Source organism: Galeopterus variegatus, unplaced genomic scaffold, assembly GCF_000696425.1.
Source record: "Galeopterus variegatus unplaced genomic scaffold, G_variegatus-3.0.2 Scaffold673, whole genome shotgun sequence".
In the NCBI taxonomy this organism is placed as follows: Eukaryota; Metazoa; Chordata; class Mammalia; order Dermoptera; family Cynocephalidae; genus Galeopterus; species Galeopterus variegatus.
In genome coordinates, this window is record NW_007726784.1 from 513,282 (window position 1) to 535,063 (window position 21,782).

A 21,782-nucleotide genomic window follows, 5' to 3' on the forward strand; every position below is an offset into this window, starting at 1 on the left:
CCGGTCTGTATGTGGGATCCGAACCCTCGGGCGGGAGCGCCGCCGCGCTTCCCAAGCGGCGCACTATCCAGTGCGCCACTGGGCCGGCCCAAGGATGGGTTTTCTTAGTTGCTTAATATATTTCTAGTATGAAATTCTATCTGTTATTTTTTTTTCTTTTGTATTTTCCTATCCTGCTTTTATTTATTTATTTATTTATTTATTTATTTTATTTTTATTTATTTATTTTTTTTAAAGATGACCAGTAAGGGGATCTCAACCCTTGGCTTGGTGTTGTCAGCACCATGCTCACCCAGTGAGCTAACTGGCCATCCCTATATGGGATCCGAACCCGTGGCCTTGGTGTTATCAGCACCGCACTCTCCCGAGTGAGCCACGGGCTGGCCCGCTATCCTGCTTTTATTATCCAGTTACTTACCTGCCTTTCACAGGTATTGTCATTTAAAATAAAATTATGACAGCATGAAACCTCTGTATCTGTTCTTAAAGCTGCTAAGCAAGTGAACAACCAGCTTTCATTTTCTTTAAAATAGGCCATTGAAAGCTGTAAAGTCTTTTATTCTATACTTCTAGAACAGTCAGATTTATGCCAGCCTCTTTGCTTTGTGATTAATTGGCATAACCTAAAGAAATGCTCTAGTAAAGGGGAAGTTGAGACAGCATGTGAGCAAAGATGGAATAAAGGGTCACTTAAATACATATTGGGCCTAGTAAGTGATATTGTCTGTTTTTTATTCTTCATTTCTTTGTTTTATAAACTGAAAAAAATTATGCCTAACAAAGTTAGGTTTTATTGACCCTAAGCTCACAGCAGAATAAATTAAACTTCTGCATACATCTTTTGCAACCGATTGTAGTTTATGTCTCCCTTAAAGATAGTATTTCAGGTAACTTTTATTTTCATAATACATAGTGCTTTACAATTGAATATCTCCACCCCTCCAATTTTTTAAATAATTCTGTACACTGGATATACAAAAGGAATTCTTTTTCCAGCAATAAATGTTATTGTAAAGAGTTGGCAAAGTTCTCCAACTGAGTCTTTTGAACATGTTGCTTTTAATTTTAGGTTATTCTGTAAAGTGCTCCCACCGTTTAAATATCTTAGGAATTCCCCCTGAGCTAGTATACAATAGTAGTCCTCTTCAGAGTATAATTAAATATTCACTAATAGAATCCATTTAAGAAATAAGAAAAGTAATAGGAGCAGAACAAGATATTTCATCTTTTCATGAACTCATCAGGAAGAAAGTGTGCCTTTGTCAAATTCTAGAAGTTAGCATTGGTTAAGTATCCATGAGGTCAGAAAATCATACTTTTTAAGAGTTAACCATTGTGTGAATTCAGCTTCTTACAAATCCTTCCCAAAAAATTAGAGAATGGTGTAGAACACTGTACCTTGAATACAGATAGATTTTGAGATTTTACTGTTCTGTAAAATTTTTCCTGTATCTCGTACTGTCATTTTAGTGAGTACTTGCTTGTGCTAGGTATTTTACTAGGCACTCGATATACAACATTTCAAATAACCCTTTCAGTAACTCTGATTAATCTATACCTATTTCATTAAAAGTGAGAAAACTAAGACCTAGAAAATTAACTGACTAAATTAGTATAGCCACACTACTGTTTCTCCTTTATTGTGCAAAGCACTGTATATATAAGTATATATTATTTCATTTTATTTTCTAAATAATTCTATGAAATAGGTAGTATTATTCATATTCCATAGCTGACTCTATAATAATTGTTTCTAGAAGGTAATAATAGTATTGCGTTGATTGCCAGCAAATCTGAATGTGTAGCTCTTATTCTCTTATTTAAGCAACATCCTTTTTCTCTAAACTGTTTTTTCCCCCAGCCTATGGATATATGATAAGTAATGTGCATACTTTATTATAATCAGAATAAGTTGACCTCATTTAATAGAATTAAAATAGTTTTGTTTTTCATTGTTTGAAACCAGATATCTTTAAATTATTAAGGTTGAATGAAGTCTTGTATGCTTTTTAAAATCTAGTTTACCTTGAAAGGATGGAAATAGAAATTCATACTGTGGGGAAAATAGTTATAAAAGTGAACACTTTCCGTTTGAGAAGAAAAACTAAAAACCTTGAATAACAAAATGTATATTGGCAGTTAAATTTAGGTGTACCATCTCATGCCCCAACCCCCATCCTTCAGCAGAAGCACCTGATTTTTACCCTTTCACTAATGATGGAAACAACATTCCAACAATTATTAAAAGAATTCTTTTTTTTTTTTTTTTTTAAAGATGACTGGTAAGGGGATCTTAACCCTTGACTTGGTGTTGTCAGCACCACGCTCAGCCAGTGAGTGAACCGGCCATCCCTATATGGGATCCGAACCCGGGGCCTTGGTGTTATCAGCACCGCACTCTACCGAGTGAGCCACGGGCCGGCCCTAAAAGAATTCTTTTCATACCAGTTAGCCACCAAAAAAAAAAAAAGTGCTGTTGTCTGTGGCCTTATGTGGATTTTCCTCCAATTTGCATATTCATGAGAATGTGAGGCCAAGATTGTTCAGAATTACACTACTCTTTGCCAAGAAGATCTGGTGGTAAAGTGGAGTAATATATCAACACCCCCACACAGTGTTTCATATGTGTGCTCAGCTTTAGAGCACAAATTGTGCTTCTGTCTTGTTTCTTCCTGACCCAAACTATGTAGTTCAGCCATATGTTAAGCTTCCTCTCAGCTGAGGCCATGAGCCAAGTGATTCTTTGGTTTAGTTTCTTGTTTAGAAAGATCTCTTGAGATGCAGACATGACATAAAAATTTCATTTTTACCTAGAAATTTGAGGAAGATTTTCAGCCTGATAAGCTAATGTCCCTTTGACTTTAGGATTCTAGATAAACATGTAAATGCTTCTTAAAAGCTTATTACTTTTAAATAAATTCCTCAGAAAAGTCAGATGCACAGGGTACCTTTTTGGAAATATTGGTGATAGGAGGTGATTTAGATACTAATTTTTCAGAAGGTTAGCTACCTTTTGTTTTATTGAATCAAAAAGTGATTTTCTAATAAGGGAGCTTAAAATACACTTTGCCTCTATTTTTCTCTTATATTTTTGCATTAAAGATAAGAGTATCAACCCTAAAGCATTGTAAAAAATTTATAATTCCACTTAACACAGCTATTCTTATGTTACAAATTACTTAGCAGTTATTTTATTTATGTGTAGAGTATATGACATTTTGGATTCTGCTGTTTTCATCCTGAAAGTACAAACATGGAACAGAATGGCCTCTGATTGCTTTTCTCTTGAATTGTACCTGAGGAGAGGGGCAATTTCAAATTAATAGAGTAACAAATCGTAACCAAAATATCCTTTTTGAATTGCCTTTGAAAACAAATCAACATATTGTGTGCAAATAAATGGCCCTAATAGCCCTAAGTAAGGGTCTGTGTTTTTTTTCTCTAAGTTAGAATGTGCATTTTGTGTAGTTACATCAGTTTTGTTGTTGTTATTGTTTGTTTGTTTGTTTTGTGTAGTTACATCAGTTTTGTTTTGGCAGCTGGCTGGTACGGTATCAGTTTTTTTTAATTGTGGCAAACTATACATAACATAAATTCATCATTTTGACCATTTTTGGGGAGTTTTTTTTGGTGGCTGGCTGGTACAGGTATCCAAACTCATGACCTTGGTGTTATAAGGCTGTGCTCTAACCAACTGTGCTAACTAGCCAGCCCCATTTTAATAATTTTTAAGTGTACAGTTCACTGGCATTAAGTACATTCAAATTGTTGTGCAAATATCACTATCCATTTACAGAACTTTTTCATCTTCCTGTACTGAAACTTTGTATCCATTAAGCACTACCCATTTTCCTTTTCCTCTGGCCCCTGACAACCACCATTCTACCTTCTGTCTCTATGAATTTGAGTATCATATAATTGGATTCATATAATACTAGAGGTCTTCAAAAAGTTCATGGAAAGATTTCTATTTTAATTCAATTTTTCCATAAACTTTTTGAAGTACCCTCTATTTGTCCTATTGTGACTGGTTTGTTTCACTTAGCATAATGTCTTCAGGGTTCACGTGTGTTGTAGCATGTATCAGAATTTCCTTCCTTTTTAAGTCTGAATAATATTCCATTGTACACCACATTTTGTTTATCTGTTGATGGACACTTGGATTGCTTCTACCTTTTGGCTACTGCGAATAAGTTATATCAGTTTTAAAGTAATTTTAAAAGGCATTTGGAAGATTTTGCTTATATTTGTTGCTGTTATAGTATTTGAATATAGTCAATAAGAGGTTAGAATTTTATTTCTTAACTACTTTCAGCTTTCAGTTTTATATTATTTACTTTGTATAATGAATAATAAAATCCCACTTAAACAGACCTTGTTCTGTCATTACAGTGATTTTTTTGGGATATAATCAGTGTAAAACAATGTGTCTTCCTTGCTTATTTGTATTCCTCATTTATATTCCAAGAAATTGCCATAATGCTTCTGTAATAACACACAAAAAGTACACAATGATTGCAGAGTTTGGAAGATGTAGATAAACAATCTTTACCTTGTAATAATAACTATTAACTTTTTGTAGTCTTCTAGCAAGTTTTCTATATATGTGTATATACATACTCATAAATTTGGGATTATACAGTATAACTTTTATTTAGTATACTATTAATACTTTTCTATCTCATTATTTTTTTCCAGCTTTTGTTTTTAGCATAAGCAGTATCAACATATATAAAATAATTTATTTGAATTATTGGACTTTTAGATTGCTTTAAAATTCCACTTATTTAAACAACTCTGTTATTATGTGTATACTGTAATTATTACATGCATACATGTAGGTGTTGTTTGAGGGAAGTATTTTTTATATTTCTTTCCTTTCTGTGCCCTTATACAACAAAATAATAGACTTATGGTAAAAAATGATAAATTTAAATTATGAAATCAGTCATCTGAACTAATTAATTAAGATCATGTGTTTGTGTATATTTATTTTTCCCTCTAAGCAGATTGGCAACATTGTGCAAATCACCAAGCCAGAAGGAATCCACGGTACCTTTTCAAATCACAGTCAGTATTATTTGAGTAAAGTGGGATTTTGGTGTTAGTGGGCAGTAATCATTTTGAAGAAAGCGTTTACAAATTGTTTCTGTTAACTTCTGTGGGCAGCAAGCGTATTTGAGGACAGCTTTTGATGCTTAGAACATTGTCCCCAAAATATACAGAATACTGTAGTCACAATTGGACTGAAACTTATTTTTAAGAACAGAGGAAATACTTATTTTGGGGTAGTGTATTCCATGCCATATGTAATGTCAAGATAGTAAAGATTTTTAAAGTGAAAGTTTTTGAAGATTTTCAAAAAAGAGAAAATACCAACATTACTTATTTTGGTCTGTAGATATTATAGATCTATTGTGACCACCAAATATAGCCCACTTTCAAATGTAATTTTCTGTGAATTTACATCATAGAACATAACATTTTTGGCTGAAATATGCATATTTATAAGTAGTATTCAGCCAAGTATATTCTTGGCATCTCATTTTTATAAGGACAAAAACAGAAATCAAAAGAGATTCTGAAACTGAATTATCCACTCAGTCTTTGCACTGCCCAGATGCACTTGAAATAGCCTAGTTGGAAAACTTTAGAGTATTTAATTGTAAAAATAAATTTGTAAAGTACCTAACAATTAGTACATGTTACTTCTTTTTACCTCTTCCAACAGATCTACCATATTTGTTTTTTGTTTTTTTTTTCATCTTGCAGCCTCAGGGATTTAGAGATGCTTTTGTTGCTACTGCATGTTCATTGCAAACAGAAGGTCCTTTGAAGTCCCAGAAACGGTCACGAGAACCAGAGGAAGAGCAATAACCCAAAAACCAATCTTAAAGTATACAAATGTATTGGTGCTATGAAATTCATTGTGCATAAGTAGTAGAATCATTACCTTAAAATATAAACACACACTATGGCATGAATGAGTCAGGATTATATGAAGTGATTGGAAAAAATACTTAAGGAATATAATTCTCTGAAAAAGTTTTTCTAAAGCAGTGTTCTATAATTATATTTTGCCGTGTTTTCATTTTCAGGAACGTTGACTAGAGATGATGTAGGTATTGTTTCATAAATGTGGAAAGCTGATTTCCTGTGGCCAGTCTGAATTTATCATTCAGACTGTTTTTCTCTCTTTCTTTCCAAATCTCATAGAAAATCCTAGGAAGAAAAGATTTTTTCATATTCTTACTATGTTTTCCTCGTTAAATATAGCTTTGATAATTCTTAAAAATGACCTGTTTTTGTTATTATAAGAGGTAGTTAGCACCATGAGTCGGCCTGTCACTTTTATGGGTAAGATACAAACTTTAGATGACCACACTCTAAGCCATTTGTTTAATTTTTCATGTTATATTTTATAATGTAAAAGGGAGGACTTTGGAGCTATTACCTCATCTAGAAATTGTTTGGAACGTATATCTTCCAGAATAGATTGATAAGCTCACAATTATTTATGTCTACATTTTGAGACATGGTGTGATCTATTCTAGAATTCTACGTGTATTAACATTTTCCTTTGAATAATTTTAATCCTGCTTAAGTAAATTAAAAAGTTTGGATTCTTGAGTGGTTTCAATATCATCTAAAAATGCTTTGGCACCTAGTTCTTCTTAGTACTTCTCAATTCATTCACAGAATTTACTTTGGCTCCCTGTGGGGGAGAAATTTATTTAAATAATTGAATATTATATACCATGACTCTTTTCCAAATTAAAAGACATGATATTTCCTGTCCAAGAATAAACACTAAATTTATAAAATTTATTCAGTGTAATGATTCTGCAGTTGGTTATACAGAGAATAGCCATAGTTTATCAGGACCTCTTTGAGAGAGAAAGCAGACACTGCTAACAATTACACCAGGATAGTGGACATAAACTAGGGCTGTCCCAGGCAAATCAAGCATATAGTCATCCTAATTATATAAAACTAATTTCAAATGACTACTTTGACGTAGGATGACTGATTGTAACTGTCTTACTTTTGAGGGCTATAAAGTATATATTTTTTATTACACTTGATGCAGTCATTAAGACAAATTGCCCATCATTTTATATTCCATCAGCTGAAATCATCAAATCAAGAATAAGGGTGTTGTAAGTTATAAATATCAGTGCTACCAAGCATCAGATAATGTAGCACCTCTTTTTATAAAGTATCATACTGTACTTTTGGGACATAATCATTTATAGATGATTATGGGTAGAATGCTGAATATAGACAAAGTTTTTGTTAGCAACTCTTTTTAAATAAAATATCAGAGCTTTTCAAAGTTGTTGCTATTGCTAAAAATATATTTTTCTAGTCTTAAAAATAATATACATTTACTGTACATCTTAGTCTTCTCAGGCTGCCATTACAAAATACAACAGACTGGGTGGCTTAAATAACAGAAATTTATTTTCTCACAGTTCAGGAGTCTGGAAGCCTGATATCAGGGTGCTAGCCTGGTTGATTTCTGGTGAGGGCTTTCATCCTAGCTTGCAGACAGTCACCTTCTTTCCTCAGTAAACGTGCATGGAGACCACCAATCTTATTGGATTAGGACCCCATGTCTCATTAACACTAATTATCTTCTAAAAGCCCTATCTCCAAATATAGTCACACTTGGGGTTAGGGATTCAACATATGAATTTTGGGGGGTCAGAATTCAGTCCATAGCACCATAGGAAACTTAAAAATCCATTTTTATATGTATATATCATTTTAAAATTATATTATTTTGTAACGTGCTTTTCAGAAATCCAAGTATATCCTCATGTGATCCATGTAATTAAATTTTTCTATGACACTTTGATAGTTGTACATAATTTTAAAATTTCTTTCTGGAGTTTTTATATTTTTAGTGTTATAGACAATGCTTATAATAAACACATGTTTCATTTTAAGGAAATTAAAATAATGACTTGTATTAGTTTCCTATTGCTGCTGTAATAAATTACCACAGATTTAGTGGCTTAAAAGAACATAGAGGGGCTGGCTGGTTGGCTCATTTGGTTAGAACACAGCCTTGTGACATCAAGATCAAGGGTTCGAATTCCTGTACCAGCTAGCCGCCAAACCCCCCCCCCCCCCAAAAAAAAAAAAAAAAAAAAACCTCATGTTTGTTTTCTTACAGTTCTGGAGTCCGAAATCAGCTTCACTGAGCCAAAATCAAAGTGTCAGCAGGCTTGCATTCCTTTTGGAGGGTATAGGGGGAAATCCAATTTATTGCTTTTTAGCTTCTAGAGGCCACAAGCATTTCTTGGCTCAGCCTCATCAAAGCCAGCAGTATTGAATCTTCCAGTCTCTCCTTGTCTTTCTCTGCTTCCGTTGTCACATGGCCTTTTTCTCACTCTGACTCCTCCTGTCTTCCTCTTATAAGGACACTTGTAACTACATTTAGGGCCCACTCACATTCTCCAGGATAATCTCCCCATCTCATGATCCTTAACTTAATCACACTTAAAAAGTCCCATTTGGCGTGTAAGGTAACATTCATAAATTCTGGAGATTAGGTTGTAAACATATTTGAGGAGCCATTATTCAGGCTCCCAAATCGTGTGGTAACATGATTCGAGAAATAATGATCTTTAGGTGATTACTGTGCACATTAAAGTTTGAAAAGCACTGCAACAGACTTGTGTTATTTTTAAACTGCATTCATAGATGATCATTTCTATTTATAAAATTGTGAAGAAAGAACAGTTCCGTAGCTTTTGAAAGCCTTATTTTTCAAAGATTATTATTCCTTACTCATTTATAAGGTACATGTAAATATATACTTTTTCCCCCTTAGTATTTTCTGTTACTTGGTTTTAACTCATGATGTGATAGTATACTTATCCAATATTTATATGGGCTTACTACCTAATGCCATACCAGTAAATTGGTTAAAGTATCACTCACCTCCTGGCAGACTAGTAATTGTGTCCAGCTTTCATCTTGTGGTTAGACAGTATGGTAAATCCAAAAGATGTATATTGCTGTTTACTCCTGTTCATGCCATTGCTATGATCAACCTTTCTGGTAATTCATTTACACACACAAATATATTTGCGTGCACACACACACACAAACATTTATTTCCATTGTTTTTTTATGTCACTTCCATGTTTTTCCATGCCTTGGCTGCAGTTGTTACAACACAGGCCATTAATACAGTCTACTTTAAAAATTACTCATTCTGGGAAGAACAAACATGCTAGCAATTCAGAATTTGCCCTGCTTTGAGAAACCCTTTCTACTCTGATGCACTTGGAAAATCAGTTTAATTCCAAGTAAGTTATTAAAAGCATAAAATATAACAAGGTATAGTTAAGAGCTCAGATAACCTAATTCAGGATTTTGTTTTTGTTTATTTCTAAGATAAAGCCTTAATGTTCCAAGTGCAATTATTACAGATCTTTATTGCTAGAGGAAGCCTTACAGATCATCCCACTGATATCTAACTGATCATAAATCTCTGCTTTTTCAAAGGTGAAGCTTTTGTGTGTGTGTGCGTGCTAATTATTGGTTTTATAAGCATTCTTTATTGGAATTGTATTTTTTCTCAGTGTACTATGACTTTTAGCTTCAATTTTGGGGATATATAAGTTAAGATATACTTATGTAGTGCTTTAGTATTTATGGAATATTTTACATCTTTTCATTTGATCCTCCCACCAATTCTGTAACGTAGATGTGATAGGCTAGCCTGTCTGTTTTTCTTCCTTTCATCTGTCTATCTAAGGGATAACAAACATTTGACTACTACTTGTTAAATGAGTAAATATTCCAAATAAGGTTTAGAATAAATTATGTTTTGAAAATGGTCAGATAAAAATACTGTTTGGTCATGCATATAGAATGTTGTTTCTGGGCACTTTTATTATTACAAGGTAAATATATGATAGTTTTTTGGGGTTATTTTTACTTTTTTTACTGTGGTGAAATAGCTATAACAAAATTTGCCATTTTAACCATTTGTAAGTGTTTAAGTGGCAATTATTATATTCAGTGTTCTGCAGCCATCACCACTATTTCTAAAACTTTTCATCATCCAAAACAGGAACTCTGTACCCATTAAGCATCGACTCCCCATTCTCCTCTCCCCCCAGCTCCTGGTAACTTCTAATCTACTTTGTTTCTACATATTTGCCTTTTGGAGATATTTCATATAAGTGGAATAATACAATATTAACCTTTTGTGTCTGGATTATTTCACTTAGCATGATGTTTTTAAGGTTCATCCATATTATAGCATGTATAAGAACTTTATTCCTTTTTAGGAACTTTAACTTTAGAACTTTATTCCTATTTCAGCTGAATAATATTCCGTTTTATGTATATGCTACATTTTGTTCATTCATCTGTTGATGAACATTTGGTTTCTTCTTGGGGGGCTATTTGTAATAGTGTTTTAATGGTTTATAAATTTATATAAGTAACACTCTGTGTCTTGAACCTTTTATGGACTTTTATTATCAAATTTGGGGCAGTTGATTTGTCTTTGGAGCATTTTCAAGTTTGTTTGGTTTTTTTGGGTTTTTTTTTTTTTTTTTTTTTCGTGGCTGGCTGGTATGGGGATCCAAACTCTTGGATATAACACTATACTCTAACCAAGTGAGCTAACCAGCCAGCATAATTTAATTTTAACCCTAATAGATTTATTTTCATTTCATAGATTAGCTGTTTTTATTTTCTAATTGCTGTATTTTATTTTTCTTGTAATAATATTCTTACTAAAATGTTTTATTAGTGATAAAATTATAGTATAATGTGGTAGAAAGAACATAGAACTAGAGTTAGAAGACCTGCGTTCTAATGCCGGCTGAGACATTAGGAGGCCATGTCAGTTTTGGCACCTTCATTTTCTCATGTCTTTACCTTATTTACAAAACAAGATAGGACTAAATGATTGCTAAATTCGTTCAAATTTTGTGGTTTCTGCTTTTGCAGAGGCATCATTAAATATTTACTTTAGATGATCAATACTGGAAATGTGGAAAAAGAGTGACATTTATACATTTTTTTAAAATCAGTAACACTAGGGTTTCTTTTGCAATATATTTCAGTTTTGAGACACAATGTTAAAATGTTCTGTTGCTTTAAAAAAAGACACTGAGTTGCAGAAAGAGATGCTGGCTGTTCATAATATATATTTTTAGTTAACATCAGTGCCTAAATTTACTGTTACTGTTAAAATTTACAGAACACTTTGCTCCCTCAGAACTGATTTTGGCATAAAATATGTTGACAAGATTTCATTTTTGACCGCAGTATATTCCTTTGCTTGTTTTTGGTTTTAGTTCACCATTGACAGGTTTTTTTTCGTTTCAACTACCCATTTGACTACCGTATGCATAGTCAGATGTGTTTTTAAACACCATTACTCTTGACAGTGATTTTATGTGTAGCTTATTTTATGAGAATGTAAAAGATGGGCATACAAGGGCTTGAGAACTCATGGAAATTATGTCCTATCTACTTTCAAAACAAAAAATTAACACAAGATAAAAGACAAAAGCCAAGTAGCAAAGTAAAGAGAATTTCTATGAAGTCATATAAACCAAGGCAAAGAGAAAAACGTAATTGGTTACATGACTCTCTTGGTCTAATGATAGTAAGTATACTAGTTCAAGAGAAAAAAATGTTTTCTGGTCTTTGTTTTTTATTTGTTTTTTAACTAATTTTTTTTTTTACTACGTAATGTTTGTACAGGATTTAAAGTTTAAAAGGACAGGATTTAAAATGCAATGAAAAGTAGTCTTCTTTGGTCTCCTGTCCCTTAGTCACTTAGTTTCTTTTTAGGAGGCAACCATCATTACCCATTTCTTGTATGACCTTCCAGAGCTACTCCATGTGTCTGAAATATAAATATACTTTTTTCAACACCAAAATCTTAAATAATGTCTTATTTTTGTATCAGTACAAGTAAAATTTTCTTAATTAAAAAATTGCTGTGTGGCATTCCATTGAATGAATACACTGTAGTTTTATCACTTTTTTTTTTTTTTTTTAAAGATGATCGGTAAGGGGATCTTAACCCTTAACTTGGTGTTATCAGTACCATGCTCTCCCATGTAAGCTAACCAGCAGCCCTATATAGGGATCCGAACACGTGGCCTTGGTGTTATCAGCACCACACTCTCCCAAGCGAGCCTCAGGCTGGCCCTAGTTTTATCACTTTTATTGATGGATATCTAGGTTAATTCAATATTTTATGATGATATAAGGAATTATCAAAATGTATATTCACTTAAAATTTTGATAGATGTTGCCAAATTATCCTCCAGAGAGACTACCAGTTTACACCTCTACCAATCATGTTTGAGTGGCTTTTTCTCTATACTCTTGACAACACAGTATTTTATCTTTTTTGCCAATTTGATAAGGTTTTTTAAATGACATCTCATGCTGTGATTTTACTTTTTTCTTGGTTGTCTTAGGCTGTCTCAGCTTGATGCCATTAAATATTGGAATAATAATGAACTCTTAGTGGATTCCATGCGTACCAATTATATTTCCCAGGTTACAGCCAAATCAATGAAAATGTTTGGTCTCCTTGGAATAAATAGCTCTCACTGTAAATTTATATGTTGTCAGTGTGATTTTCATACATTGGCTACTTGTTAGATTTGTTAGTACTGTATTAGTTAATAATACCTCCATGTAATTAAAATTGGAACACACATTTCTGAGCCTCCAAGTTCAAGTTGCTGAACTTTGTCATAAATTCATGAAGGTAAATGTCATTATGGAAGTTTAAAACAAATTCTTTGACAATTCTTGTATCAGGAGGTGGGGTTTTTTATGTCTCCTTCTCTTGAATCTAAAATGGGCTATTACTGCTTTGACCAATAGAGTGTCATAAAAGTAACGCTATTGGTTAATGAGACTGTCATAAAAGTCTATGCACCTTCTGTCTTATTCACTGAACACTCACTTTTTTTTTTTTTTTTCCTTTTTGTCTTTTTTCGTGACCGGCAACGAGATTGCAACCCTCGGTGTCGCGCCCGCACCGCGCTCAGCCAGTGAGCTGACGGGTCTCTATATGGGATCTGAACCCTCGGCGGGAGCACCGCCGCACTCAACCGAGTGCGCCACCGGGCCGGCCCTGAACACTCACTTTTGAAGCCCTAAGCCACCACCATGTAAGAAATCTGACTACCCTAAGGCCATTATGTTGCAGATGTTATGTGTAGGCATTACAGTTGACAGCTCCAGTTGAGATCCCAGTCAGCCCCCAGCATCAACTGCCAGTTTGGAAACACAATCAAATTAATATATTGAAAAATATTTACATACTAGTCATTTTTCCACTCAATTTTTAAAACTATAAATGAAAAAAGTATAATGTAAGTTATCTTGTATATTTAGCCCTGTTGAGCCTTCAGATAATCGATCCCCAACTGCTCCTAGTATCTGATTACAACCTGAGACCTGCAAGTAAGAACCACTTAGCTGAACCCAGTCAACCCACAGAGCTGTGAGATATAGTAAATGGTTTTTGTTCTAGCCACTTATTTGGGGGGTAGTTTGTTTTGCAGCAATAGATAACTGGAAAAGTCACCTGAGAGCCTCTCTGGGTATGTTGCCAGCCCTTCCCAAGTTGTCTTTAGCTGCCTTCCAGAATTTCTCATCTTCCTGTCCGGTGTCTTTCAGCTTCTGTTCATCTTCATACCTACTGACACGGTTCTTTTCTGTACTCTCACTATCTCCTAATGACCAACTAATTCCAGCCTTCAATCTCTCTAGTTCATCCTGCATTCATCTGAAGGAGTGTTTGCATATTAAATTTTCTTAAAACACAGTTTTCATCATGTTTCTTTTCAATTCTATGTTTTTGCCAGTTCTTGGAACAAAAAATTCCAATTCCATCTCCCAGTACAGCCTAGATCTAATCTTGAACTTTTTTCCCATAGGCTTTATACCTTAAAGATTCATGATTTTTTTTTAAGCTCACTAAGGAGTTCTTTACTCAGTGTAGGAATTTAGAGAGCACAAAGTTGCAGAGAGAGAAGCAAATGTTTTTGAATGTGATATGAGTAACTATAATCAAAGGAGCGACTCCCACTTCCATTGATTGACATACTTTTACTTTAGGAGAAACTGCATCTAATTTTGTTTTTCAAGATTCAGCTTTTTTGAATATGGTTTTGTAAATGTCCTTATAACTGCTATGGAATACATAGAAGCTCTCGTTTCCACATGTCAATATAAGTAGTGTATGGAATCAATGATGGGTGTTCTGTTACGTATGCTATATGAGCCAGCAGTAAGTTCACATCCAGGAGAGCTCCTCACTGCAGATGATTTTTTCTCCTGGGTGGTGTCATTATTTTGTCTTCCACAGGGTACTCTATAGATTCTGCAATGCTGGTAGATGTCAGTGAAGTGGGGCCTCCAGTCATGCACCCACATGCACTCTGTGGCAATGACACCCACGTTGAGCATGGTGAAGAGTCATGAAATTATTGACATGTTTGCAGAGATACAAAATTTCAGAATTTTATGTGACAATTCTAAAGGATATTTGAGAAATTATTTTATGTGTGAAGGACCCAAGTGTATTTTGCGTACATATTTCAATTTGTGCAAATAACTGCAATGTATTGTACTGATATTTAGGTATATAGAGGTTCATCAAATCTTAATCCTCAGCTTGCTGAATTACTGGAAACTGTGCTATATTGGTGCCAGATATGTCATTTATAGATCACTCTTTCATAAGGCAGCAAACTATATGCCCAGATCATTTCCTTTCTGGAAAAGATGCATTGTGTCAGCATGGTTACTATGTGTGGTAATTGATAATGTCTGTGCCACATGGCTTACTTCTACCCTTGTCCAACACAGCTATTCTACCACCTATGACTACCATATGTTACAGCACTCTAGGTTAATGGAATCATTTCCATCTTCCCTTCTAGTTGCAAATGTCACTGTGGCTCAATTCCATCAGCTCAATTAAGAATAAAGTTTTCAGCAGTATCTAAGCATAGAAGACACCTTTGTGAAGAGTTTTCTTATTTAACTGCCTGTCTCATTTCATTTAAAACAAGTTTTTTTGATAAATGATCCAGAGTGAGGAATGGGCATCTGCTAACTAGAATATTATGTGATCAGTATCACTGAATATATAAAGGTAATTAAAAATTAGATGATAATAAAGGTAAATTTTTACCACCATAAAGCACTTTTTGTTTTTTGTAAAGTGAAAACTAATAGCAAAATGTTGAAGTGGATTTTTTTTTTTTCCTTTTTGTCTTTTTTCGTGACCGGCAATGGATCGCAACCCTCAGTGTCGCGCCCGTACTGGACCGGGACCGGCAATGGGATCGCAACTCTCAGTGTTGCACCCCGCACCTCGCTCAGCCAGTGAGCGGCCGGTCTGTATGTGGGATCCGAACCCTCGGCGGGAGCGCCACCGCACTCCCAAGCAGCGCACTGTAGCAGTGTGCCACCGGACCGGCCCCGAAGTGGATTTTTTTAATAGAATCAATTCATTTTAGAAGAATCATCATTATAGAATGAATATACCACATGTTAGCCATTTATAGTAGCATCATCAAATTACCATCAAGCCCTGCTCTCTTCCTTTCATAAGCATGTCATAAGTTCAAAAATAGGCTGGCTGGTTAGCTCAGTTGGTTAGAGCACAGCCTTATAACACCAAGGTCACGAATTCGGATCCCTGTACTGGCTTAGCTGCCAAAAAAAAAAAAAGGGGGGCTCAAAAATAATTTTGGTTTCTCAGAGAACTATGGTAGATAGAAAGATTGCATCCTATAACACTGAGATCACAGGTTTGGATCCCTGTACTGGCCAGCCACCAAAAAAAAAAAAAAAGATTGCTACTGTTAATGGTCAAAACATTAAGAAAAATGGTTAGAGCCCATTTGGGAGACTTCTCTGCTTTTAAAAACCGGTGAAATGTAGGCCTGTTATTATCTGATGTGAATTTTAATTTTGATGCTTTGGACTATTGCTGCAATATGACCATATAAATCAGTAAGAGAAAAGGAATAAAAAATTATAGCAGTAACATTTTTGGTAGAAAATACAAGTGATTTTTATTTTATTTATTTTTTGGCAGCTGTCTGGTATGGGGATCTGAACCTTGACCCTGGTGTATAACACTGTGTTCTAACCAACCGAGCTGACTGGCCAGCCTCTAATTTTTTACTTACATTATTGATCTGGGATGTAGATGAAAAGGAAATTCCTATTTGAAATATACTCAGTGTTTTCAGTTGTCAGGTATTCTATTGCTCCCTTTTAGTCAATTTGACAGCACAGTCAAAACTATTTACATATTATCCTTCCATTCAATCTTTAAATATAAATTGAAAAATAAACATTTTTATATTTGTAACTTAATGTTCATCATTAGGCCTAGCCTTAAACATTTACATAGGCATTGGTTTGTAGGCCACTGGATATAAGCTTTAGATATTTTATTATTACGCTTTGTCAAAAATGTAAAATGTCAATATTTTATGTAAACATAAAGTATGTTTTACTATTTGCAATAAGGCATTTGCTTCAAATCAATAACTTTTCTATAATTAGCAATATCAAAATAGAGGTTTTTTGGAAATGGTATTTCTATTTTTGCCTAAAAACAGATAAAACATACTTTAGACAATATTATAGACTTGCATAATTTAGCTAATATTAACTGGAGATAAAATGAGAAGTTGTAGATTTTTCTTGGGTTATAAAAACCAATTCATATATCAAATATTTTATTAATATTAACTTTTAAAAACTAACAGACTATTTTTTAGCTTTAGGTTTACAGAAAAGCTGAGCAGAAAGGACAGAGTTCCCATATATGCCCTCTCCACCTCACCCACAGTTTCCCCTATTAACATCTTGCTTTAGTATGATACATTGTTTACAATTGATAGCCAGTATTAATACATTATTATTAACTAAAGTTCATAGTTTACATTAGGGTTCACTCTTTTACATTCTGTGGGTTTTGACAAATGTATAATAACATGTATCCACTATTACAGTATCATACTTAGTTTTCCGTGCCCTAAGAATCCCTGTGCTCTACCTAGTCATCCTTCCCTCCCTCCTGCTGAACCCTTGACAACCTATCTTTAGCTTCTAATTCTAGGAAGCAGTTTACTGCTATTTGCTTCAAGTAAACTCAGTGTTCCAGAAGCACCTATGGAGACAGGAGACCTAAACTTGCCTTAACTTCAGCTTAATCCATTTATAGTTCATTTATCATTTATACATATGGTTCAGTTCTGTATATATTCCATTTCATAGTTCCTTAAAGTATTATTTGCTTTTGTATCAGTTGGAATCTAGTTAAGAAAACAGATAATTAAGACCAGGAAATTGGTTACACAATGGAAGAGTTAAGCCAAAAAGGAAGGATTTTCTTCCCTAAGATGGAAGCTGCTAACATCCCTGGGACAAATAGAGGAAGATGATGTTTCTGGAGCTTAGGACTGGAGTCACTGGCAAAAGCTGGAATCCGAGTAGACACACTCGGGGAGCAAAGCTACAAAGGAAATGCAACAGGACTCAGGATTGAGATAGGGGACAGGGAAGAAATTACCTTGGCCTTTCTCTTTTCCTCCCCTCCCACCTTCCAGTTTTTTTTTGTCAATACCTCCCATTGGGAAAATCCCAGCTAAAAGTCAGCTGTCACAAGAGCCTCGAGAATACAGCCTGAAAGAGTCAATCCTACAGTATAGAGCAGATCAGGGGAGGAGAAAGAATGGATACGAGAGCAAAACGGACAAGGACTGACAAAGTAATCATTTTTAACTCTTAAAATCAACTTTTTTTTTTTTTTATTCCTTTTTGTCTTTTTTTACTGACCGGTAACAGGATCGCAACCCTCGGTGTTGCGCCCGCACCGCGCTCAGCCAGTGAGCTGACGGGTCTCTATATGGGATCCGAACCCTCGGCGGGAGCGCCGCCGCACTCCCAAGCGGCACACTCTCCAGTGCGCCACCAGGCCGGCCCAAGATCAACTTTATTGAGGCATAGTTTACATACAACATACATACTTTAAATGTGCACTTTGATTATTTTTGACAAATTAATATGCCCATGTAACCACCCAGTCAAGATATAGAACATTTTAATAACTTCACAAAGTTTACTCCTTTGCCATGAATCCTCTACCCTATCTCAGTCCCAGGCAACTAGGAATCTGCTTTCTCTCACTATAGGTTAGTTTTATCTGTTTTGGAATTTTATATTAATAGAGTCGTATAAGTATTCTTTTGTTCCTGGATTTTTTTTTCTTAGCATGTTTTTGAGATTCACCCATGTTGTTACGTTTATCAGTAGTTCATCTATTTTTATTGCTAAGTAGTATTCCATTGTATGAGTACACATTTTTGTTTATCTGTTCACCTGTTGATAGACATCTGGGTTGTTTCCAGATTTGAGATGCTATGAATAAAACTTCTGTGAACATTTATATACAAGGTTTTTTGTTTTGAATATGTGTATGTGTTTGGTGGACATGTTTTTATTTCTCATGGGTAAATACCTGTGAGAGGAATTGCTGGGTTATAAAAAAAAAACTGCTAGGGCCGGCCCGATGGCGCACTGGATGAGTGCGCCGCTTGGGAAGCGCAGCGGCGCTCCCGCCCGAGGGTTCGGATCCCACATACAGACCGGTTCCCGCTCACTGGCTGAGCGAGGCGCGGGGGCAACGCCAAGGGTTGCGATCCCGTTGCCAGTCCCTGGTCCGGTACGGGGGCAACACTGAGGGTTGCGATCCGTTGCCGGACACGGAAAAAGACAAAAAGACAAAAAAAAAAAAAAAAACTGCTAGACTCAACAATTCTTTTAAACCCTATAAATATCATTACCATTAATGTCTATGAAAGGACATTGTACATTTTCTCCAAAGAGCTAAGGGTTGGAGGGAGAACAATTTTTATGAGAAAAAATATTTTAAAACATTCTCAAAAATTTAAATACCTTCAATACACACATACTTTTTATAGCTCAATTTTTAAAAATAGATAGCAAGAAAGGGGTTTAACCCACATATCGAAGGGAAGTGTAAAAGGAGAGGAACTGAAAAGGAAAGCAAAGCAATGCAAAATAATGACTAAACAGACTTCTTGACAATGGCAAAATCATCCTACACAGCTGCTCTGAGATCCCAGCGCTGCTGTCAGCAACCTTCTGGCAAAGCTACTTTGTCAAATGGATGCAATAGGATCCATGTTTATCTTTATGAAGAAATATCTTTATTAATTTAAGCAAGCACACCTGTCATTTATACTAATATAGAGGTGTGGGCTTTTTCTTTTAATATTAGTAATAATGTTTCCCCAACATATATCACTTCCCTTTGATATGTGGGTTGAGTCATAAATTAATGTCACAAATAAATGTCATCTAGAGGAAGGAGGCAACTACATTACAAAGTAGGAAGGTGTAGCTTGATGTGAATTGTTACGGTTGACAGCTATGTACTCTTGAACTAAATGTCAACGTGTCAGATTCTGAGATCTTAAACAGTTGTTGGAATATAAAGTTGTGGACATTTAGGTTTGCAGCCTAAAAAGTTTTGTCAATCTTTTGTAGACATTCTGAAATGGAAATGAACAGGTGGATTGAAAACAAAGACAAATGAAGAGTTTAAGGACTTTCTTGGCATCTCACAGAGAAATTGCTCTATGCTGGTGATGTTTTAAACAAACACATATAAATACATTTAGCATGTCTGGAAACTTACTGGATCTTTCCATTTACCTCTGAGGAAAAAATAGTTATAGAGGACTCAAGTGCACTACTCACTATATACTTTCTATCATGTGTTATTTAATCTCAAGCTAGAAGAGAGAATGGAACTCTATTTTACATGATGCCATAATGTACATTAGTGAGCTCAACCCACTTAATCTTAAAATAACAGTATCGGGTCAGGGATTTAGAGTACAGTATTATGTGAAAACAGTTGGCAGAGAGACTTCCTCTTCTGCCATTAATAACTGACTGGAAATGGCATTTCAGAACCTAAATCCAACTGAAACCCAAAAACAGTAAATGGAAAGGATGGGGTGGATAATTTATGAGCAAACGTTTTTCAAGTAGAGAAAGAATCACCATGTTTTTACTGAATTATATGTTGCCATGGACATGGCAGTATGCAGTAATGATGCTATCATCTGTATAGCTACATAACACAACTTTTCCCTCTCTCACCCCCATCAGTAAGGCTTGAAAATAATAGGTTTGTGTGTAGTTTGGTAAGAAAATTAGAATCATTAAAGTCGTTTTAGTTCCAATCTAAGAAAGGAAAAAGTTGGGGGGATGGTGAAGAAGAGCAAATAAAATATAGAAAAGATACATATTGTGTAATAAAGAATAAGAATTATGTACAAACTAAAGAGGGGAGTCTTAGTGTGCTGGAAAACTAATGAATGAAATCCACTGAAATGGGTGAATCCAATGAAAAGACCTGGATTGAGTCCTTGTTGTATCACTTATGTGTGACCTCGAGCAAAGTCACCACGTGTTTAAGGCTGTTTCATCATCTATAAATAGGAATAGTAATGGTAATGTCCTCTATCTCAAGGGGCTGTAGTAAGGACGAAAGGGGTGAAAACTTGTAAACTATAAAGCTCTATACATATGAGACGTTATATAGACAAATTGCACTGTTGAATCTTTACATAACAGAAAAGAGTTAAAGGAAAAGGGTCTAGAAAGCTTTGCAAACTACCTGGACTCTAATTCCAAAGCCATGGTTAGAGTTTTGAGACCCTGAAGCAAGTAAATTACTATCTTAAATTTTCAGTTTCCTCTTTTTGAGAAATGAGGATAACACCACTTTCTTCACAGAATCAAATGAAAGAACCTATGGAAAGAAACCTACCATAGGTGTAGGTGTTTGAGGCAAAACGTGTTCACACTATGATATCTTTCAACAGATACGTGAAGGCAAAGCAGGAACAGATGAGGAAACTGAAGTACATGCAATCCAAGAGGAACCAACACCTAAACTTGGGGACGTCTTAGTTCACTCTTAACTATGTGCGGCTAGGGTATCCATCCAATAAAGACATTTGGAGTTGGAGAGCCGACGAGGCGAGTGTCCTTTCGACTCCGCGGCTCGATGGGAGGGACCCTGAAATTCTTAATTAGAACGGGTTGCCATGGCGACAGTCTCTACGCAGCGTGGGCTGAGCTCTCGGTAGGGATAGAGGGTGGGCCGATGCTGGACCCTGCGCGCGCACCCGCCACCAACTTTCCCTCCAGACTCGAGAGGGGAGGCGCGCTCCGCCTCCGCCCCCGGGCCGCGCACGTCCACGCTCGGCGGCGCGCACGCCTGCGGGAGCCCTCTCCAGGCAACCTGGTGCTGATCGCTCGTGCCTGTGCGGCGTTAATCGCCCTTGCGGGATCCTGAGGCTAAAAAGCAGCCTCCTCCCCTTCCTGGGCTAACTCCCACCCCCTTCCCGGTCGGCCCAGGGGCATGAGCAGCGATGGCCGGCTGCAGCCCTGAGGAGAAAACTTACCGGCGCTTCCTGGAGCTTTTCCTGGGTGAGTTTCGAGGACCGTGCGGCGGAGGCGAGCCGGAGCCGGAGCCCGAACCCGAACCGGACTCCGAGCCCGAGCCCGAACTGGTTGCAGCTGAGGCGGCCGAGGCTTTGGTCGAGGAACCCGGGGAGGAGGCGGCCACGCTAGCCGTGACGGAGGAGGGGGAACAGGAGCAAGACCCGGAGCCGGAGGAGGAGGCGGTTGACGAGGAGGCG

General features: G+C 35.9%; 1 protein-coding gene across 4 annotated transcripts in view; it reads left to right on the plus strand.

Moving 5' to 3' along the window:
• The window catches only part of RAD51C (RAD51 paralog C), a 50,292-nt gene extending 29,179 nt beyond the window's left edge, over positions 1–21,113 (plus strand). Inside the window, exons 8-9 of one of the 4 annotated variants that reach the window (XM_008571269.1) lie at positions 5,010–5,070; positions 5,773–6,628. In XM_008571269.1, the coding sequence (XP_008569491.1) occupies positions 5,010–5,070; positions 5,773–5,877 (166 nt within the window). In that variant the 3' untranslated portion in view covers positions 5,878–6,628. Of the gene's footprint in view, positions 1–5,009; positions 5,286–5,772; positions 6,629–17,347; positions 17,863–20,960 lie in introns of those variants that run through there. The other 3 variants (XM_008571271.1, XM_008571270.1, XM_008571272.1) reach the window with 3 other exon arrangements.
• Positions 21,114–21,782: the final 669 nt, after the last annotated feature.